Source organism: Talpa occidentalis, unplaced genomic scaffold (assembly GCF_014898055.3).
Source record: "Talpa occidentalis isolate TD23 unplaced genomic scaffold, MPIMG_talOcc4v2.1 talOcc4.3, whole genome shotgun sequence".
Taxonomy (NCBI): Eukaryota; Metazoa; Chordata; class Mammalia; order Eulipotyphla; family Talpidae; genus Talpa; species Talpa occidentalis.
Window position 1 is genome coordinate 39,355,345 of NW_023603184.1, and position 22,914 is coordinate 39,378,258.

The window sequence follows — 22,914 nt, forward strand, 5'->3', positions numbered from 1 at the left end:
CCCACATGGCGCGCAGACCTCCCCTTGCCACCCGCTGCTCCCCTCAGCAGTGTACTTTGGTCCTTCTGCCTGCTCTGCTCCCCGTTCTGGCTCTGGTGAATTCTCTCACTCTCCCGCGCTTCTGACTGTACCCAGTGCTTGTATAAATAAATAAATAAATCTAAAAAAAAAGAAAAGAAAGATCAGAATTCTAAAAAAAATAATAAATAAAAATAAATAAAATTAATTTTGACTATTATTTGACCACTGTATCTTTGTCCATCCTTTTTATTTTGGGACTTTTTGCATTTTTAAAATAGAATATAACTACAACAACAAAAAAACTCAGTTGATGGTATTTATTTCAGATCTAGACAGTATATTTGGATTTGTTTCTACTATCTCATTTTCTGCTTCCTGTTTGTACCATCTGACCTTGTTTCTCTTTCTCATTCTATTTTTTTTTAATCTTAGTCTAGTAATGATATAATCTGTTTTTGAATGGTTATTCTGTTGTTGGGTTCCTGTTCCCAGTTTGAATGGCTGTGTAAAGTTTTCCTGCACCAATACTTAATTCCAACAATATCTGTCCTGTGATAGTCTCAGCTTTCACAGGTTGAGGGCTCAGTCTCTCAAGATCACCCTCCATTTCATGTGCACCAGTTGCAAGCCCTAGGCTCTTACCTGTGCTTCTGACCAACTGGCTATAAACTGGAAATTTCTACTACCCTGTTCTCAGATTTCAGGTGCTGATCACCAGCCCAGAAAATCTCTTCTTCTGACTAACTGGCTATCAATTCGAGGTTCCTACAACCTCCTCTTCAGGCTTGCTAACATCATACAGAACTCAGGAAACCTGTTTACTTGCTAGATTATTAGTTTATTACAAAAGATATTAAAGGATATGAATTAACAGTTAAATGAAGAGAAACATAGGGCAAGATCCCAGAACAAAGGAGCTTCTGTCTTATGGACCTTGGGGTTCCACAAGGCAACATGGATGAACCTTGGTTTCCTACCTGGAAGATCTTTGAAACTCTTCTTCCCTTTTTGATCTTTTGTGGGGCTTAATCATTTAGACGTGACTATTGACACTTGAATTCTACTTCTAGCCCCTCTCCTCTACAGGAAATCAGGACATTTGTGCATATGCTTTTCGGTAGACATGTTTTCATTACACTTGGGTGTACCTAGAAGTGGTATTGCTGGATCATATGGTATCTCTGTGTGTAACCTTTTGAGGAAGTGATAAACTGATTTTCAAAGTGTCTGCACCATTTTGTATTCCCACCAGCAATATATTTGGGTTCTAATTGTCCACTTTTTTAAATTAATATTTTAAGAGCAGGTTTATTAGGGAAAGGCACGGAGGAATAACAAAAACTTGTATAGACAAAAGTGGGCAGGAAGAACTGCCCTCAAAGGGACAGGTTTGCTGAGAGAGGCCTGTGTGGTTGCAGGTGGGCGGCCATGGCTGGTCATGGGCAGGCAGGCGGCTGCTGCCCTACAGAGGAGAGAGTTGGTGAAGAGGCACCTGCATAGTCACAGGTGGGCAGAGGGAGTGCTGCCTAACTGGCCACATTCTTAACACTTAGTATTGAAATTTTTTTTTGTTTAGTCATCTTAGTGGTGTGAATGGTTCTTCACTGTGGTTTTGATTTGTGTTTCCCAAGTAACTAATGATATTTTTTGTGCTTATTGACCATTTGTATATTCTTTGAAGAAATAACCATTCAAATCCTTGGCTCATTTTTAGAAAATGCTCTGTCTCTGTTTTAAGTTTTAGAGTTCTTTTCATATGTGAAATACAAGTCCCTGATCAGATCTGTGATTTGCAAGTATTTTCTTCTCCTCTATGCATTGCCCTTTCATGCTTTTGATGGTGTCCTTTGAAGCACAAACATTCTTAATTTAATGAAGTTCAGTTTATGTGTTTTTTAATAGTCCAGTAAGTCTTTTATTATTTTTCAATACCTATCAAACCATGAATTCTTAGAGAATGGGTTCCAGCAGCTCAGGTTCCTTTCTGTTGGTTCTTACAAAGTACTTCTCTGGGTGCAGTAGACTGGCACCTCAGTTGAACCCCTTTTCTTTGGCTTCCTTTTTTCTGATTTTTTTTTTAATATTTATTTATTTATTTATACAAGCACTGGGTACAGTCAGAAGTGCAGGAGGGTGAGAGAATTCACCAGAGCCAGAGTGGGGAGCAGAACAGGCAGAAGGACCGAAGTACACTGCTGAGGGGAGCAGCGGGCGCGGCGGGAGAAGTCTGCGCGCCATGTGGGACTCTCCCTGGCAGCTGAGGATCGAACCTGTGCTACAGAGGCTGCGGGCGCAGCCCAGCACTCAACCGCTCGCTCAATCGCTGTGCCACTGGGGAGGCCCTTTTCTATCATTTTCTTTCACACATTTCAGGAAGCCATTTCAGCTCTTAAAGAGTACTTCATATGCTCAATACAAACATTAATTCTCTTGGCAACAATCTTGCCCTTGTTTATTTGCGACAATGCCAACTGCATGCTGGGTAACATTACAGACTTTTCTGGTTTTGCTATGGTAACATTTGTGGGACATTCCTTTTGAACACTGACCATCCCCTTAATGTCAACAATATTTCCTCTCTTGTAGAGTGGCATGTTCACATGTATGTCACCAAAGGAACAACTTCATGTTTTCTAAAAGATATAGAGAATATAGAGCGTGTGCTTCTCTGTTTCTTTGTGGTCATCATTTTGGCAATTTTTGAGAAAGTGTTAGTTCTGGCCAATAGGCTAATTTATCGAGCAGAAAATTTCCCTACCCTCACTGGGTTCTTCTAATGCGGACTGTATGTGCAAATAAACATCAGACAGATTAAAAGGAGAAAAGGCCAAAATTTAATACTTTTGGAGACTTTTATGTGGTTATAAATTCTAAAAAAATGATGAAGCAGACCAGGGATGGTGAACCTGTATTTAGGGACTTGGGGCATTAAGGAGGAAAAGGGGAAGACATCACGTGAAGAGGTTATTTCATTCATTCTCTGTGAGTAAAGATGAGATGCTTAGAGAGGACATGTTCACTGATAAGCCCACAACTGGATGAATCCCCTTTCCTACCCTTGGTTTTATTCCCCTAGGTCTTAAGGGAGAGAGCAGTATCTGCTTTCAAAGCTTACAGTTGAGGAAACTGAGGCAGAGATTAACTTGCTAATGATCACAAAACTTGTAATATTGGAGATGAAATTTAAACAGAGATGAATTGTACCTAGCCCTACTGGAAAAAATTCTATGCAGTTTTTTTTTTTTAAATTTTTATGTATTTATGCAGACAAGAACTGGGGTACAGGCCATAGGTGTGGGGTTGGTGGTGAGAGGATTCCCCAGAGACAGAGTGAGGAGCAGAACCAGCAGACTGACTGAAATACACTGCTGAGGGGAGCAGCGGGCGAGCCGGAAGAGGTCTGCTGCGCCATGTGGGTCCCTTCCCTGGCCGGGGATTGAACTCATGCTTCAGTGGCTGTGGATAGCTTCATAGGCTGTGTCTTAACCCCTTGCGCCACCAGGGAGGCCCAAATTCTATGTAGTTTTAATGAAAAGTTTAAAATTTTGGTGAAAGCCAACTCCTAAAAATTGTCATTTTTGCATTTGTTGTCCTAAGAAATTGTTGCCTAACCCAAGATCACAAAGATTTACCACTGTGTTTTCCTCTCATGATTTTAGTCTTAGTGCTTATATTTAAATTTATGATTTCAGTTTAATTATATGTATGGTATAAGGCAAGGGTTCAGATGCATACTTTCACAGAGGGTATTCAGTTGTCCCAACACCATTTGTTGGAAGTCCTGCTCTTTCCCCAGTGAATTTTCTTTGCTCCATTGTTGTAAATCTGTTGACTGTAAATATTAGAGTTTATTTCTGAGCTCTCATTCTGTTTGATCAATCTGTCTGTCTACTCTCCTGCTTGTACCATAATCTTGGTTAGTATAGCATTGTGTTGTCCCAGTTCCTTTTAGCAGGATTCTGTAAGGAGGATTTATTAGTCTCAAAGCCTAACAATAATAATAATAGTAGTTGTAGCTCATTTTATATGGTCAATAGATATTTACATGTCAGATTCTAAAATACATTGATGAACAAATGAAGAATGTTCTTGCTCTAATGAATCTCACATTAGTAGTAAAATAGGTGGAGTGACTGGCAGATAAAAACAAATACAGGAACAGACTAATTTTAGAAAATGACTAGTTGTATGTTAAAAATAGAACAGGCTAATTTGAGAGTAACTATTAGATAAGACATTTACTTTAATCCTCATAATGACCCCTGTAAAATTGGTATTATAACCCTATCTGACCTGAGGAAACTCAGGATTAGAGAAATTAAGTGTCCAAAGTCATACAATTAATAAAGAGAACTGCAGTATGAAAACACATCTTTAGTAGCAAATGGAAAATAAATATAGGTTTAGGAAGTATTAAGGATGCAGTGTCTCCTTTCTTTTCTTTCTGTCTTAATTTTTATTCTTTCTGCTGAAAATATGTTGTTAAGGGGAAGATATAGAGCAAGGGTTCTTCTTAATTTGGAATTCATAGCTGGATTTATTGAAGCCAGTGGAAGTGTATGTAAAGTGTATGTGTGTACATTTTTTTCTAGAGTGAGGATTCATAGCTCTCATCAAATTCTGAACAAGATCTTTGATAATAATTAAGGGTGCCTAAACACATTTGTTTCACATGGTTTAAGCAGAAGCCTATTTCTTTTGTGACACAGTGTCATTTTGTTCCCTCTCTGTCAAAGTCCTTCCTCTGGTAGCAGCAGTAGGTGAATGGAAATTATGTATTTATTTTGTTAGGTTTGAAATAAACATTTTCCTTACATCAAATGCCAGTATACATTTACTTCCAAGAGTAGATTTTTGTTTACAAACTGTAGGGCTTGATAATTCATCTGTTAGTTCAAAATGTAAAATTGGTTTTGATTCTGCTGGTCACCTTCCATATCTTGAATGTTCCCGAGCTATGTTGTTTTTTTTGAAAGGCCTGTTTTCCTACTTTGTAAATACATTGCCTGTCTAGATCACCATCTCTCCTAAAACAGGTTATTGCAACATATTTTTTTCCAGAATCAAGTCTTTGTTTTACCTTTCACCACTCTGATCCCTTTAAATTATTTTAATGTGTATGTCTTACTGGCTTTTCATTTTTTACAATACCATCCAACCCCGTCTGACTTTGCACCATGACACACAAATAACAAAAAAGACCGCATTCCTGCCAACTTTATTATATCTATCTGATTTTGGTTGTGTTGACTTCTTTTAATTGTTCAAAACTTAAAAGCTTATTCCCATCTTGTACTTAGCCTTTTTGGTTTTGTTTTTCATAGGTGTCCCCCATGACAGGCATCGTACCTGGGTCCTTATTCATGTTCTTGTCTCTACTTGAAATGCCTTCCTTACTCCTCTCCATTTCCGTCAGTCCAAATTCTGTCTGCCTTACAATGTGTTACTTTTCTTTGAAACCTCTTTTTATTTCCCAAGGTGAAAGTAATCTTTGTTCCCTTCTTTGAATAGTCACAGCACTTAAGCTGTAACTTAACTCTTTACATTATGTTAGATAATTACGTATTTGACCTTAGTTTCTTGAGGGCAGATACATTGTCTTACTAGTTTTATAGTTATCTCAGTATCTCCCATCACCCCACCACATCCTAGCTGAATACACATAGTAGGTTCTTTATGGGGAGAACATCTGTAATTAATAAATCTTAGAGAGTGTAATTAAAAGAAACCTACAAAGACTGTGACCACCATAAAATCGCAAGACATAAAAGGAAAAGAAATAAATTATTTTTCAAAAGAACCAAAACTATATCCCTAAGTACAGAATATTCTTTCTGAACTTAATATGAAGAAGGGCCTTGCTATCTACGTAATGTCTAACATTGGTTGTAAAATTACTTGAAGTCATGGAGTATACAAATAATTATGTATTTAATGAAGATGCTAGACATATGCCATGAAGTTTCTGTGGGAGTAGGAACAACCTTTGGAGGTATAGATAATTGACTCCTTAACCAGTGGGTATACTCATATGTTGGTATAAGTTGGATAATCCCTGGAACTTTTTTTTTAATGACAGAAATTAGAAGTGGAGGGTGTTCTCCTAGGAATATTTTCTGTATATAGGAAGTAATTTTTTATTAACTGGTTGGTGCATGGCCAGCTTGGACAAATCAGCCATATTTAAGGTCTGAAAAGAAAACCTCTGAAAATGCACCCTAAAACCTTGCTACTTTTCAAAAGCATATATGAGTTAGCAAAGAGGAAAACACAAAAACCTGAAAATTAATACAGCCTAGGGTAAAGAGCAGAGACTCTGAAGACTCTGGAACTGGATTTGAATCCTGTCCTACCACTTAATAGTTGTATAACCTTGGACTACTTACTTTATGTATTTAAATCTGTTTTGTTACCTATGAAATGGAGATAAAATAACTCAAAGTTTTATAAAAATTAAATGAAATATGCCTCACTGGCGCTGCACAATAAGCGTTAAGCACTATTACTGTCATGATATCCAATGTTCCAGACATCAAAAATTTATGCATGGATCTTTAGAATCCAATATAACGTGGTTGGCATGCCATGTTTTGGTTGTGGTTGTTACACTCTAATTAGTATGTGCATAGGTGGATTTGTGAGTGATTAATTTAAGAGTTCTATTTTAATTTTCCAGTAGAAATTCAAGTGCAACCAGAAAACTGAAAATTAGGTCTAAGCTGAAGCTGAAGTTTACTTTCACAAAAACAATTTTTCTATCAAAAGAGAGTATTACCAATTTTCTGAGCAAGTACACATACAAATGTTAGATGTATTAGCTTCTTTTAAAAGATGTTATTTTTTTCATTCGTTAACCCTAGGCAGAAAAAGCTTAAATAATTTGAATTTTCCAAGGCCCTGCCCTTTTTTTTTTTTTTAAAAAGATTTTTAAATTTTTATTTATTTATGCATACAAGAGCTGGGGTGCAGGCCAGAGGTACAGGGCAGTGAGAGGATTCACCAGAGACAGAGTGGGGAGCAGAACAGGCAGATCAACTTTAATATACTGCTGAGGGTAGCAGCGAGTGAGACAGGAGAGGTTTGCTATGCCATGTGGGTTAGCTCCCTGGCTAGGGATTGAGTTTGTGCCATAGTGGCTGACCATAGCTTGATAGTTTCGTAGGGCTGAGATTTAACCCCTTGAGCCACCAAGTAGGCCCCCAAGGCCCTACTGTAAAGTATTAAGAATTTATAGGAAAATATAGGAAAAAGGTAGGAACTGGAAGGAATTTGAAGTCCTTTGTCATCCTAATTCATATACTCTACCTTTGTATTCCTAGAAGCGCTCTCATCTTGGGAACCTGAAAAATTCTCAGTGCCTAGGCCATACCTCAGACTTTTTAAATCAATTTCTAGAGGATGAAATACATAAGCATCAGTCTTTTTAAAATCTTCCCAGGTGGATTTTTATTGTTACATGGATTGAGAGCTATTAACCTGTCTTATTGCCTAGTAGGCAATAGATATATAATTTAGTAAATGCTTAACTGTTGAAAGAATGCACATCTGACTGCCATTGTAATTCTTTCTAGTATTATAATCAACCAGGAGTGCTTTTGTATTAAGTCCTTAAAAGGAGCCTGTATTTATACTTTGTACATGTTTTCCATTTGGCGCATGACTATACAGGGAGATGTGTGGCAGGAAGTAATGTTTTGCTGATGATAGAATTCTGAATTTTCTCCACTACTTGGAAGAAAATTAGGTGTGGAAATAGAAGAAGACTTAAGGTTTGTTTTTTGTTTTTTGTTTTTTTTTTTTAAGATTCATTTATTTATGCATACAAGAGCTGGCGTACAGGCCAGAGATGCGGAGGGTAAGAAGACTCACCAGAGAGAGAGTGGGGAACAGAACAGGCAGACTGACTGAAATACACTGCTGAGTGGAGCAGCGGGCAAGACAGGAGAGGTCTGCTGCGCCATGTGTGTTACTTCCCTGGCTGGGGATCGAACTCGTGCTACAGAGGCTGTGTATTGCTTCATAGTGTGGGCCTTAACCCCTTGCGCCACCAGGAAGGCCCAAGACTTAGGGTTTTTCTATTGTGTCAAATCCAAGGTAAAAGGCATAGTTTAAATATGACATTTATTGGTTATTTTTGTTTTAAAATAATTTAATGCTTTACATATGTAACATTTTAAATAATACATGGTCCAAAACATTAGAAGGGATATGTACGTTGAAAATTGTTTTTCTCATTACTCACTCATAGCTCTCTTCCCAGGATGTCATCAGTGTTTCATCAGCATCCTTCCAGAGATATTCTTTTTTTTTTTTTAAGTTTCTTTTCCTTTTTATTCTTTTTTTTTTTAATTTTATTTTTATATTCCCCATACAATTGCAGCCCCCTTATTTTGACCCCAATCCCTCCCCTCCCCATGCCCCATCCCCCATAGAGTGTCTCTGGTTCATAGTTTTTTGTTGATTTTGATTTTCACTTTCTTATAGTTATTCATTTTCCTGGTCCCTTATTTAAGTTTTCTAGATTCCTGCTATGAGTGAGACCATCTGGTATTTTTCTTTTTCTTTCTGGCTTATTTCGCTGAGCATGATCCCTTCCAGCGCCATCCATGTTGCTGCAAATTGCATGTGTTTATCTTTTTCGAATGCTGAGTAATATTCCGTGGTGTATATGTACCACATCTTCTTGATCCAGTCATCTGTTTTTGGGCATTTGGGTTGTTTCCAAAGCTTAGCTATTGTAAACAGTGCTGCTATAAACATAGGGGTGCAGGTGCTCTTTGGAATTGATGTTTCTGTGTCCTTTGGGTAAATACCTAGGAGTGGAATTGCTGGATCATATGGAAGCTCTATGTTTAGTAGGTCAAGAAATCTCTCTGAAGAGGAAATGCAAATGGCCAACAGACTTATGAAAAAATGTTCAACATCACTTGTAATCAGGGAAATGCAAATCAAAACTACCATGAGATACCATCTTACACCAGTGAGAATGGCACATATTAAAAAAACTAGCACCAACAAATGTTGGCGAGGGTGTGGAGAAAAAGGAACTCTCCTGCACTGTTGGTGGGAGTGCAAACTGGTCCAACCACTATGGAGAGCTGTGTGGAGATTTCCTTTCAGAGATATTCTAGATGTATGTAAGCAGTTATATATTTCCTATTTTTACCCAAATGGTAGACTGTATATCCAGTTGGTTTACTTAACAATGTTGTTTCCATTTATAAACAATTTTATCACTATATAATTTCTTCCTTCCTTTTGTAACTGAATACTGTGTCTCTATGTATCACAATTTACTTTAATCAGTCACATGTTAATGGATATTTAAATTTTTCTAGTTTTTCCCTATTACAAACTATTACATTGAATAAGTCTTTTCGCTTCTGTGTGAAAATATGTATATATCTTAAAATAAATTCCTGGAAGTTCATGATATTGATATTTCCAGTTTGCCTGTTATGAAGGTTTATATTGATTGGTTGGTAAATGACCTACGAGTGTGAAATAATGTGAGGGATTATACATATGAAGAAGCACAGAAATGATTATAGCCGGAATGATAATGTGTGTTGAGAGGATAGGAATGAACTTATAGCCAAAAACAAGGAGAGGGAACCAGCACGTGGAATATATTTGTGATTAAAATATACTAAGGTGTTTCCTTGACTTCCCAAATTTTTACTCTTAGATTTATATTTGAACTTATAAAACACATTTTAAGTGATGCTTTATGTATGAAAACTGTTCACATCTTTTAAGAGAAAATACCCTTGCTATTTTTATTTCAGATGTACATTTAGCATTTTTTCAGCAAGATTTTATTTTTTTTTAAAGGTTTATTTATGCATACAGGAGCTGGGGTACAGGCCAGAGATGCAGGGGGTGAGAGGATTCACCAGAGACAAAGTGGGGAACAGAACAGGCAGATTGACTAAAGTACACTGCTGGGGGGAGCAGCGGGTGAGACAGGAGAGGTCTGCCTCACCATGTGGGTTGCTCCCGGCTGGCTGGGGATCCAACTCGTGCTGCAGAGGCTGCAGATTGCTTCATAGTGCGGTGCTTAACCCCTTGTGCCCCCAGGGAGGTCCAAGATTTTATCTTTCATGCATAACTCTTCTAACTTAAAACTTTTTTCTCTTTTTTTTCCTTAGCCCTGGAAGAAAGCGGGACTTCTCCCCTGTTTCTTGGAGTCAGTACTTTGAGTCCATGGAAGATGTAGAAGTGGAGAATGAAACTGGCAAGGATATATCCTTTGCAAAATGGCTTTTTCTTTTTGTAAGCTTATGATGTCTAAATAAAAGACCAGTAATTTCTAAAATGTTCTTTATTCCTGCTGTTTATTTCATTTTTTTCTCCCCACCTCTTCCTTGTACAGCATGATATATTATCTGCATATTTATTCCACATATCTTACTTGGCTATAATTGTCCAATATTTGGAGAAGGGATTAAGAATTACAATCCTGAAATTGATTTCTCTCTTTTTTAAAATTTATTTGTTACATCATTGTTCGTTTTTGTGTATAATGTTTGATTTCTCCCTTCAGGTATAGTCCCTGTAGTTCTCCCACCATAGTCCCTTGTGTTCTTCCCTTCCCTGTTTTTTTTTTTTTTTTTTTTTAAGATTTATTTATTTATGGATACAAGAACTGGGGTACAGATCAGAGGAGTGGAGGGTGAGAGGACTCACCGGAGACAGAGTGGGGAACAGAACAGGCAGATCGACTGAAATACACTGCTGAGGGGAGCAGCAGGTGAGACAGGAGAGGTCTGCTGCGCCATGTGGGTAGCTCCCTGGCTGGGGATCGAACTCGTGCTGCAATGGCTATGGACAGCTTCATAGGTTGCATCTCAACAACTTGCTCCACCAGGGAGGCCCCCGCTTCCCTGTTTTGACCTCTCTTCTGTCCTCTCCTGCTGTATGACTTAAATCTATGGTCAGCTTGCAAGTTTTGTCTTTCCTGACCCTTTCTTGGGTTTTCCTATGTTGCACCTGTAAGTGAAACTATTCGATACTTTTCTTTTTCCTTCTGACTTGTGAAAATGATGTATCTCCTCAGAGCAACGTTTCATGAGACAAATGAGGTGAAACATTTAGCATTTAGGAATCAGTTAGGCACCTCACTGGAGTAAAGGGAATCAATTTTTTTCCATTGAAAAAAGGGTCATTATTGGCTCCATGCTTCAAAAACAGAGGTTAAGTGTCTATCAAGTTTGGAAGTCTGCAGTTTTGCATATAACTTGGTGCTGCCTGAGTTTTCTAATCAATATTATTGAGACTAATAAAAAACCTCAAAGAGCAAAAGTTTAGATATGTTCTCCTTAACTATTCATACACTTTTCGAGTTTACAAGAGTGGTTCAGAGGGTCCAGTCCTACTTCTTCTACATGGGGGAGGCCATTCTGCCCTTTCCTGGGCTGTATTCACGGTAAGCAAGTAATTGATGTTAGTGAAATCATTGTTTTTCGACTAATTTTACTAGCCTAATTCTTTCTTCTATGCTCAAATATGGCTTAATGTAAGAAGATAAGGGACGGTTCAATTCCTAATATTTATCATGATAGGCTCAAGGTCACCTACTAAATGCTACTAAATGTTCTTAACTGGTGTGGGCTTTAGTCCATTAATTCTTCAAACAGTATATATATATATATATATATGTATATATGTATATATGTATATATATGTATGATTTGGGGTGAGGGAGGTGAAATCTGTGCCTTTGCAAAAATGGGGATCTCTGTCTCAATAATCTAAGTTAATGGATCAGCATTTCATTCAGGCATTTTAGAAGAAATGACATTATACACAAAAACGAACTACTGTACACATGGAGATGGCCTATAAAAATGGTGCCTTGTATTTTAATGATACTTGTGAGCTGTTAGGAAGCAAACAGCTTTTGGTTGGTGAGATCCTGGTCTTGAGTAGAGGATGTATGTCCATGTCAATGCTGCCAGTTGTAGAGCTTCCTAATATCCTTAACTCAAGGAAGCAAGGAAAGATACTGCTGAGGAAGATATGAGCAATATTCTTTTTTAAAAGGAAATTGTTATCTCTTCTTGTATATGTAAAGTAGATACATATTTTCTCTGTTTACCATTAGAGAGTCTGAGTACAAAAAAATGGGAGCAAGCAGGAATGCAGACTAAGAATTGAGGAAGGCTGGAACATATACTTTGTTCTGGCAATGGTTATTACTGGTTATTAAGTATAAAAGCAACTTGTCTGTTCTGTTAGACCGAGAATTCCTTGAACAGGAATATTGTCTTATTCTTTTTGTTCTCTAATACCTGAAATAGTTCTTGCACACTTAGGCACTTATTTAACATTTGTTAAAAGATTGGCCCCTGTTATGTTTGCTGCTTTCTTACTCTTACTTACATATAGCCGTGTGTTTTCCATATAAATGCCAGGCTCTTTCATGTCTCTAGACTAGTGTTGTCCAATAGAATTATAATACAAGCCACATTTGTAATTTTAAATTTCCTAGTAAGGACATTAAATAGTAAAAAGAAATAGGTGAAATTACTTTTAATAATAGTTATTTTAGTTAACTCATTTTACCTAAATTATTATCATTTAACCAATAAAAATCACTATTGAGATATTTCACATTTTTTTAAATACTGTCTATGAAGTCCTCTGTGTATTTTTTACTTAAGCATGCCTCGGTTTGTACTAGCCATATTCCAAGTCCTTAGTAGCATAGCTCAAGTTATTTTCATTCCTTCACTAGATAGTGAACTTTTTTGGAGGCAAAGACCATGGCTTATTGATGCCTAGCACATACTGTATGTGTGAATATTTTTGAGTAAACAAGTAGCAGGAACATGAGCCTGTTCCTAATGTATCAGCTTTTGTGCGTATACTACAGATCTAAGAAATTTGACTTCTTTTGGTTGGTGTATGTTATACATACACATTGGTAACTAACTTCTTATGTGACCCTGAGCAAACAATTTCTTTCTTTTAACCTTTGTTCCCTCATAAAATGTGGGGGTTCGACTAGATATTTCTTCTACTTTACTCTTAAAAGTTAAAAAAATGTTGATGGCATTTACTAACACTGTAATTGTGATATATTCATTGTCAAATAATCTAATTTAGTTGAGGGAGATTCCCCAATTATTCCAGGTTTGTTTAAAGCTCTAAAATTATACCTCCCCATGCTGGTATGATTTCTTTTGAAATATATTTTTATTTAACTGTAGTACAAGGCTGTGTGTAAGCTTGTGATAAAATCTTTTTACTGCATCTAAAGTGAATCATTGGTTGATTTCATGACTTGTATTCCTTTCAGGGTTATTTCATGATCTGAATGTCACATTTGTGTGATGTTCTGAGGTGAGAGATTAACTGACTCACAGTCCTTATCTAGGAAATTTCCCTTCCAGACTAAGGAAAAGGAAACCAAGGAATATGGTTGGAAATCATAGGTAATAATAGAGTGCAGAGAGTAATTGCGTAGAGGTACTTGATTCTGTTTCATTAAAAGCTGGAACAGTTAAGGTTTAAGAGGGATTTGGGTGTAGAAAGCCAAATTTGGAGTTGGGATGCTACCAGCATATGAACCAAAAAAAACAATAAAAAAAATTTTTTTTAACAAAAAGCCTTTTGATTTTCTTGACTTTCTTGGATTTTGATGGCAGTTCATTCAAGAAAGTTATCATTGGAAATGAGGAAAATTTTGCTGACCCTGATGTATCTTATATCTTACTACTTTTCCTTTTATTCCTAGGCAGCAATCATTAGTAGGGTTCAATGTAGGATTGTGGCTTTGGATCTACGAGGTCATGGTGAGTGAAGTTTCTAAGTTGTCACTGACTCAGTGACATATTTTCAAGCCCTTTGAATAGTCTTAAATATTGCAGATTTCAGTGTGCCCATAAAATATCCTGGTTTCTTCCATTTGAGCATTTTGAAGGAATTTCTAGTTGCTAGCATTTACTGTTTTTTAAATACATGCATACACTTATTTGTTTAGCTAAGAATATATGTTTAGTTTGTTGTTTAGCTAAGAATATATCCTTTAATGTAACCAAATTCTGATGTGGTGGTATATAAGGAATGTGGATAATCTTTGCTATACTTCTGTATTTATCCCTTAAGGGTGGCCAACTGTAAAGATGTGTCTGTACCTTGAAAAATACTTGCTAAGTTTCAGTTTCATTGTTCAAAGGAGATTTTTAAAAGGCAATACTTTTGCTTTTATAATTCCTATCCTTGGATTTTTATTTTTAAAATATTGTCTTTCTAGGTGAAACAAAAGTCAAGAATTCTGAAGACCTGTCTGCAGAAACAATGGCAAAGTAAGTAATCTAATATTGTGTATGCATCACCTGATTTCCTTTACTATTATTAATAGTAGTTTAACTTTATCACTCTCCTGGTGAAATTGTTAGACAATCATTAACACAGAGAAATTTTACTATTTTCTCTTTCCTCTATTTCTGGCGAGTCCTTACTACTTAATCTTGAAAGAATCCTCCATCTTTCTTGATATATTCAATGTGATGATCATGACATACAGCACTTGAAAATTCTTCCAAGTGTAGTGTAGTTTGTGTTAGCTTTTGAACAGTTTTCTTGTGTTGAATAGAATCTGAATGTCTATTAGGGACCTGTATTTGGAAAGGTAATTGTATGCAGTAGATCCTGTGAGTTGTTCTTAAGGTGTCCTGTCCATAGTCTTTATCCAACTTCATAGGAAGACAGTAACAGAGTATTAAAGAATCACTAATTATACCCTTACCTCATGTTAAAAGATAAATAGAGCAAATAGACTGGCTCTCAAATCTGGTCATTGATCAGAATCACCTAAGAAATGATTTAAATACAGATAATTGGCCCTACCCCAGAGACTACTGAATTAGTGCTTTTACCAGTAGAATCTTGGCATTTTATCTTTTTGACAAAGCTCTGTAAGGTAACCTGATGCAAGCAGTTCTATAACTGGTGTTTGCAAACCATTCCCTTATATTGCAAACAGGATACTATCCTACTTTAATACATACTCTCTCATGTACTTAATACATGCTCTCTCAAGTATTTGACCAACTTTAGCCAAAAATACCTTGTCCTTGCATACTTTTGCAGCTTTAATCCAAAAGTAAATATTTCTTTAGAACCTAAACTCTTAGGTCTATAATTTTTTGGTTATAGTAGGTGCTGTTTGTGTGCTTCCTATCTGCCAGGCTTTATTAGGTACAAATTAATCATTTGTTAGAAATATGTGATTTTAATTAATTTGCTTTAATCTACATTATTAACTGTAGTATATATATTATCACTTTTGTACTGATGAGGAAACTAGCTCAGATAGGTTGAATAATTGCATGATGTCACTCAGTTAATAGACAAGAATTGTGACCGTTCAACTATAGTGCTTGTCAGAGAAAGAGAGAGAAATAACAATAGATTAAAACCATTCCACTCAATGAACATGTGCTTGAGAGACCAGGAAAAGGGAGCCAAGAATCTTTTCCCTCAGTTGTTCCTAATGCCTTCGTAATGTGAGAACAGAAAAGCCTGAAATTCAAGCCTGTTAGCAATATCTATAGAAAGATGTGTGAATGATTTTTAAGTATTTAAAGGTTTCTTAATTGTTGACAAAAAACTGAAATATGTCTAAGTGGCCACGCAGCCAGACAAAGGGTGACAATGACTTAGTTGACATTCTAGAGGAAGTCGAAGATTTTCTTCTTGAGGACCTTAAGGAAACATTGCCTAATAATGTATCGGTCTGGCCAGTCAGAAAAGAGAAACCACATAGTAATCTGTACAAAAATGTTTAATAATATAAAGATTTATTGACTGTAACAGGATTGAAGTAATGAGGAATTGACTAGGAAAAAGTAAAGAACATAGGGTTGATTAACTCAAAATCACTATGTATATCAAATCATCACATTGTATACTTTATATTACAATTTTATTTATCAATAATACCTTAATAAAATTGGAAACATTTTCAAAAAGAAAATATTGGATGTAAGAAGAGTATTTGCTGTCCTCTTGGACTGAGATGGAAGGCTAATGGAAGAGATTGGGATCTAGATTCTTTTGGAAAAGGCATGATTGTGGCTTACTGAAGGCAGGGAAGTTACTTTGATGCCACATTGGCAGAACTTGTCAGAAATCTGCCTCGTAGGGTGGAAGGTGAACTGTTCACTGGGGAGCATCTCACAAGAAGCAATCTGAAACAAAAATATTGTGGGTGGTTGCGGAGATCTACTGTACAACCTAGTGCCTTTGGTTAATGATAAGATATTGTATACTTAAAAGTCTGTTGATAAGGTAGGTCTCATGTTAAGTATTCTTACCACATGCACAGGGATGCAAGAAAACTTTTGGAAATGATGGATGTTTATTATTTTGATTGTATTGATAATAACACTAGTATGTAAGTGTGTGTATATGTATGTATACATACCAAAATTGTCTACATTAATAAAGCTGGAGGGGGGGAAACCACTGGGGGTGGTGAAAATGAAGTGTTGGAGAAACCACACATGTTGCAGGAATTAGGCACTTGGGAAGCAACATGTGCTGCAGGAGGCGCTTGCTAGAGAAGTATAAACAACAGGAATTTGTAGAATGAAGGCACATGAACTAGGAACAAAACCCTCTTTCTATATTATCTCTCCTGCACACTCTACTGACATAACTTAACATCATGCCAACTGGCAAAGGGAAAATAGTTAAAGGCCTCAGACCCATTTTTGCAGAACATTTAATGAAGGATGAATTGGAACTGAGAGATGGTAAGTTGATTACTGGCACCAAAAGTTAAGAATAAATTACTAGAACCATTTACAGTAGATGATGATAATTATCAAGAATCAGAAGAGCCAACAAGTTGGGCTCTTGCTGAAATGACTGAAGCAGTAATAGCATGTGATTTCCAGCTTCATCAACCTGTGAAACAAAAATCACAAATTGGTCACACCTAATGGACTAGTAGTGGTGTTTTCAAGTAATACAATATAATTTTTGTTTTACATATTAACTTTAGAACCTATACCATATAAGATGCAACTCCATTGAAAGTAATAGAGCCAAGACATGGGCTTGGGTCATTCTGATATTTCTGTTTCTGTAATGTCTGTGATATATTATACTGCTTTTCAGGAAATGAACCTGGTATTAATATGTATAGTAGAATCCTCTTAAAAAGCATCTACCAGTTAGTATACCAATTGGTACACCGTTATAGATTAGATTTGTAGGTAATCCCTGCTACTTTGCCTTTATTTCTCTGAAATTTCAGAATATATCTCAAATAAGGTACTATCTTGGTAACTGAATACTTTTAATTTTTTTTAATACTTTTAATTTTATAAAGAATAAATTTCTTGTGGTAGCAGATGATTAAGTGATTGACTATGACCACCTTTTTCCTCGATATGTATGCCTTTCCTAAGCTTAGACACAATATTAAGTTGGTTTGTTTCAGGCCTTATCCACCTTCATGCATAGAACAGACATCCTAGAACCACTTCAGCTTAGTTATTAAATTTTTATAGAATTCTCAGATATAGACAATCTTCCATGGAACCCTTTTTTTTTTAATTTTTTTTTTAAAGATTGATTTATTGATTGATTGATACATACATACAAGCACTGGGTACAGTCAGAAGTGTGGGAGGCTGAGAGAATTCACCAGAGCCAGAGTGGGGAGCAGAGCAGGCAGAAGGACCGAAGTACACTGCTGAGGGGAGCAGCGGGCGGCAGGAGAGGTCTGCGTGCCATGTGGGACCCTCCTCTGGTGGCCAGGAAGCAGCCGGGGATCGAACCGGCGCTGCAGAGGCTGCTGGCAGCTTCGCAACCCAGCACTCAACCGCTGCGCCACCAGGGAGGCCCTGGAACCCTTTTTTTAAATTCATTTGTCTATTACCAACCAAAAAAATGCCTTTGAATTTTAACTCCACAGGAATATTAAGCTAGTATTTGTTTTTATTTGTAAAATTGCGTGATCGCCTTTATTTCCCCATTTAGATTTTCTGCAACCACACTATTCATACATATAATTTTATGAGATTTTAAAAATTAATTTCTTGGGCCTCCCTGGCGGTGCAGGGGGTTAAGTCTCAGCTCTTTCAAGCTTTTGGCAGCCACTGTAGCACAAGTTTGATCCCCTGCAAGGGAGCTAACCCACATGGTGCAACAGACCTCCCCTGTCGCCTGCTGTGCCCCTCAGCAGTGTATTTCAGTAGACCTGCCTATTCTGCTCCCCACTCTGTCTCTGGTGAATCTTCTCACCTCCTCTCCCCTGTACCCCAGCTCTTGTATGCATAAATAAATGAAATAAGTCTTTTTTAAAAAGTTAAGTTCTTAAGGAATTAATGACATTTACTATTGCCATTTGGAATACTGTGGAGACCATATTTGAAAGAGTGTGTCCCTACATGCATACCTAATATATTTGACTAACACTATATGAGTGCTTCAGATGTATGTAGTATCTCTCAGCAAGACAAAAGTGTCCTTTGAAGATGCCTGACTCAGCCACTCTCAAAAGAAGACAATAGAAACACACTTTACTTATCTATAGCTATAGCAAAGAAGTTCTATACACCAATAAAAACCAAAGTTCGTACTTCATTTCTCATTTTCAAAGCTTTAAGATTTGACTTCGTAAAACCAATCCACTGCCATAATTAAAGACTAGAACAGTAGCCAATAAAACTTAGCTCTGAATGTCTTTCTAGTTTCTCAGAACACTTTACATTTATGTTCATACTTCAAACAACTTTACATGACAAATTGTAAATAATAATTAAAATTTATGTAGCACTTTACTCTTTTCAAAGTAGTTATACATTCATTGTCTTAGTCTTCCAAGTGATCCAGAATAGTCATATGCTTGTTATCATTTTATAGATGAAACTTAGTGTCTAAATAGCTAATCCAAGTCTACACAGTAAAAAGTAAAATGGAGCTACAATTCATCTGTTGACCCAAACTTGACTACATTACAGTGCTTAGTAAATTTGTTTTCCTGTTTTGTATATGTAGGGAACTTGAGGCATAGAGGAGTTAAAGAATATGTCCATACTTTCATCTTACATTTAAATGAAAGTAATGTAATGTTTTGGGCAATTGTATTAAACATGTAGAATGGGGAAGGTGTGATGTAAAGGAAAATTAGAAAATTGGAAATCTTAGTCTTTAAACTACCATTTTTCAGAAGAGTTAGATGTATGGCTATGTGTATGAAGATTAGAGGACATGTACATAGATACATTTACAAAACGGCCCAGTAGACTAATAACTAAGACTCTTAGTTATAAACCAAAAGAAAGAATTGGGAAAGAAAATAATTTTTACAGCAAATCAAAACTACCATGAGATACCATCTCACACCAGTGAGAATGGCACATATTAAAAAAACTAGCAACAACAAATGTTGGCGAGGATGTGGAGAAAAAGGAACTCTTCTGCACTGTTGGTGGGAGTGCAAACTGGTCCAACCACTATGGAGAGCTGTGTGGAGATTTCTGGACCTACTAAACATAGAGCTTCCATATGATCCAGCAATTCCACTCCTAGGTATTTACCCAAAGGACACAGAAACATCAATTCCAAAGAGCACCTGCACCCCTATGTTTATAGCAGCACTGTTTACAATAGCTAAGCTTTGGAAACAACCCAAATGCCCAAAAGTAGATGACTGGATCAAGAAGATGTGGTACATATATACCATGGAATATTACTCAGCATTCAAAAAAGATAAACACATGCAATTTGCAGCAACATGGATGGCGCTGGAAGGGATCATGCTCAGCGAAATAAGCCAAAAAGAAAAAGAAAAATACCGGATGGTCTCACTCATAGCAGGAATCTAGAAAACTTAAATAAGGGACCAGGAAAATGAATATAAGAAAATGAAAATGAAAATCAACAAAAACTATGAACCAGAGACACTTTTTGGGGGGTGGGGGGCGGGAGGGGAAGGATTGGGGTCAGAATGGGGCGTTTGCAATTGTATGGGGGAATATAAAAATAAAATTTAAGATTAAAAAAAAAAAAAAGAAAAAAAAGAAAATAATTTTTACAATGTTGTCAGAGAGCATTCCCAGCCTTTTCTTCTTCCTTGTAGAGATGTCGGTAATGTGGTTGAAGCCATGTATGGGGACCTCCCTCCTCCGATTATGCTGATTGGACATAGCATGGGTGGTGCTATTGCAGTCCACACAACATCATCCAACCTGGTACCGAGCCTTCTGGGTCTGTGCATGATTGATGTTGTAGAAGGTAAGTTTTCTTAATGCCAATCAAATCAAAATCTTTGACTTCTGAGAGATCACCATGGTAGATTATAGTTTTCCTTTTTTAATATAGTGATTTCACTCAGCTTGAAGTATGTCCCGCTATCTTTTATATCTTTTGTTGTTATTTTGTGGGAAAAACAGTCCAAGCATTTTTTTATTGAGATATAACTGGCATATAATATTGTATTAGTTTCAATTATACAACATAATGATTTGACATCTGTATATGTTGGTAATGATCACCACAATATGTCTACTTAACATCCATCACTAAACAGTTACAGTTTTTTTCTTTTGAAGAGAACTTCAAAGATCTTAGTTATTTTTATTTATTTAAATATTTTTTATAGAGGCATGTTTTTATTTATTTGTTTGTTTGTTTGTTTGTTTGTTTGTTTATACATGCACTGGGTATAGTCAGAAGCGCGGGAGGGTGAGAGAATTCACCAGAGCCAGAGCAGGGAGCAGAACAGACAGACTGACGAAATACACTGCTGAGGGGAGCAGCAGGCAGCAGGAGAGGCTGCGCGCCATGTGGGACCCTCCCCCGGTGGCCGGGGATTGAACCAGCACTGCAGAGGCTGCGGGCAGCTTTGCAACCAAGCGTTCAACCGCTGCACCACCAGGGAGGCCCCATCTTAGTTATTTTTAAATATGCAATACATTGTAATTAAGTATAGTCAATATACCGTCCATCATGTCCCTAGGACTTAGTAATTTTGTAACTGGAAGTTTATATCCTTTGACTACCTTCACCCATTTTATCTATACTTCACATTATATATAATTTTTCCGTGTCATAAAATCTCTTCATAAACATCTTTCATGACTGCATAACATATCTGTGTCTCTATGTCCCATAATTTTATTTAACATTTAAAAAGAAGCTGCCATGTCTTTTGTGACCCATCTTCAGAAGTCACACTGTTGCTTACACAAATCAACCCTATTCAAAGTGGAATGAGCACATGAACACAAGAACACAGGAGGGAAAGATCATTAGAGACATCCTGGAAGCTGGCTATCACATCAGTCTTCTGAATTTTCTTAAACTGCATCTTTTTTTTTTCCCTCAGCCGTTACAGAGTTATTCTGTCCTTGAGGGCAGATGTAAATAGTTGACTAAGTAAATGTAAATGCTCAAAATATGTTAAATGCCATGTTAAAAAATTTGTTTAACATCTAGGTACAGCCATGGATGCACTTAATAGCATGCAGAATTTCTTACGTGGTCGTCCTAAAACCTTCAAGTCTCTGGAGAATGCCATTGAGTGGAGGTACCCCACATATCTGTATTGTCTGTATTTTGAATGCTTGGTTATAGCTTTCCTTTTTTCATCAGCTCAAGCACTAAGTTCAGAAGAATAGAAGTTCACTTTCCAAGTCTTCATTGTAACATTGTGTGTGAAAATATTTATATAATAAACAAAACCTTTGAAGATATTTTAAATGTTTCAGATTTGGCTCAGTTGTCTCAAACCCTTTTTCCAATACACTATAGTACTCCTTTTAATTATTGATCATTCCTGTCTAGCTGTTCCCACCTCTAAGATGAAAGCTTAGGCTAAATGAGACTTTAAGACCTCTTCAACTCCTAATACTTCATGGTTCTAGACTCACTTTCTGTGTTGCAAATAAAAATGACAGAAACAGAGAGGATGGGTATGTGTTCCCAAAAGCATGTGTTCACAGTTTTTATTTGGGTTTTGATTAAATAAAAATCATGTTGGTAAATGGTTTTCATAAAAACCACTGACATAACTGGCCATTGCGTCCACTTAAGACTGTCCAGTTACTAATGTATTCATTAGATTAAATATTTATTAAACACTTACTTTGTGCTAAAGGATGAAGAACCAGAGATGAGTAAAACACTGTCCCTCCCCCAAGGAGATCTGTCTTGGAATAAAATACTTTCACTCTCCCATCCCGTCTTCCTATCTATTCTTCAGAATCCATCTCCAGTCTGCTCTCTAGAACTCTTTCTTTGACTTCTCCAAACCAGCCAGTTTAATCTATTGGTGAATTGCTAGAGACCTTGAAATCCATATTATATTGGACTTTTTACCCCTAACTCTTCTAAAATTTTCCCTTGAAGGATATTGTTACCTTTCATTTATGTCTTAATACCTTTCCTTCATCATAAAGGAAGAAGCTTTCCTCTATTTCTTTTGTACTTTCCTACATCATACAGCATACTGTTTTACCCTAGCGGGCAAAACATATTACCTGAATCAGAGATATCAAGAGAATATATTTAATACCTGGTAAATATTATCCTAGGAAGTGGGTCTCATGGACTTTCTGAAGGATGTTTATGTTAAGTGTTGCCCAGAAATTGCAGTGACAGTAGATAGAACAACAGAGTGAAAATCCTATTTCAGGGAGAAGACCTGGAAGTAGCTTTTGTCACCAAGTTCAGATTTCCCCTCCCCCATAGTCTAACCAGTTTTAAAAGGGGGAGTCATCTCATAATGGCCGAACATAAAGTTGCGTGTCCTTTAATAGGTGTAATACATTCAAGGAATATAGACACAGCATTCAGTTATAACTATTACACAGGTTCCTCCCTGGGCCACAGTTAGCACTTCTAGGTTTTGCAAAACAGCCCTTCTCA

General features: G+C 36.7%; 1 protein-coding gene across 1 annotated transcript in view; it reads left to right on the forward strand.

Moving 5' to 3' along the window:
* Positions 1-22,914, forward strand: part of PPME1 (protein phosphatase methylesterase 1) — a 62,565-nt gene that overhangs the window by 17,257 nt on the left and 22,394 nt on the right. The window contains 6 exon segments of the mRNA XM_037522956.2: positions 10,173-10,266; positions 11,357-11,449; positions 13,763-13,820; positions 14,282-14,333; positions 20,126-20,280; positions 21,484-21,574. Of these exon segments, the coding sequence (XP_037378853.1) occupies positions 10,173-10,266; positions 11,357-11,449; positions 13,763-13,820; positions 14,282-14,333; positions 20,126-20,280; positions 21,484-21,574 (543 nt within the window).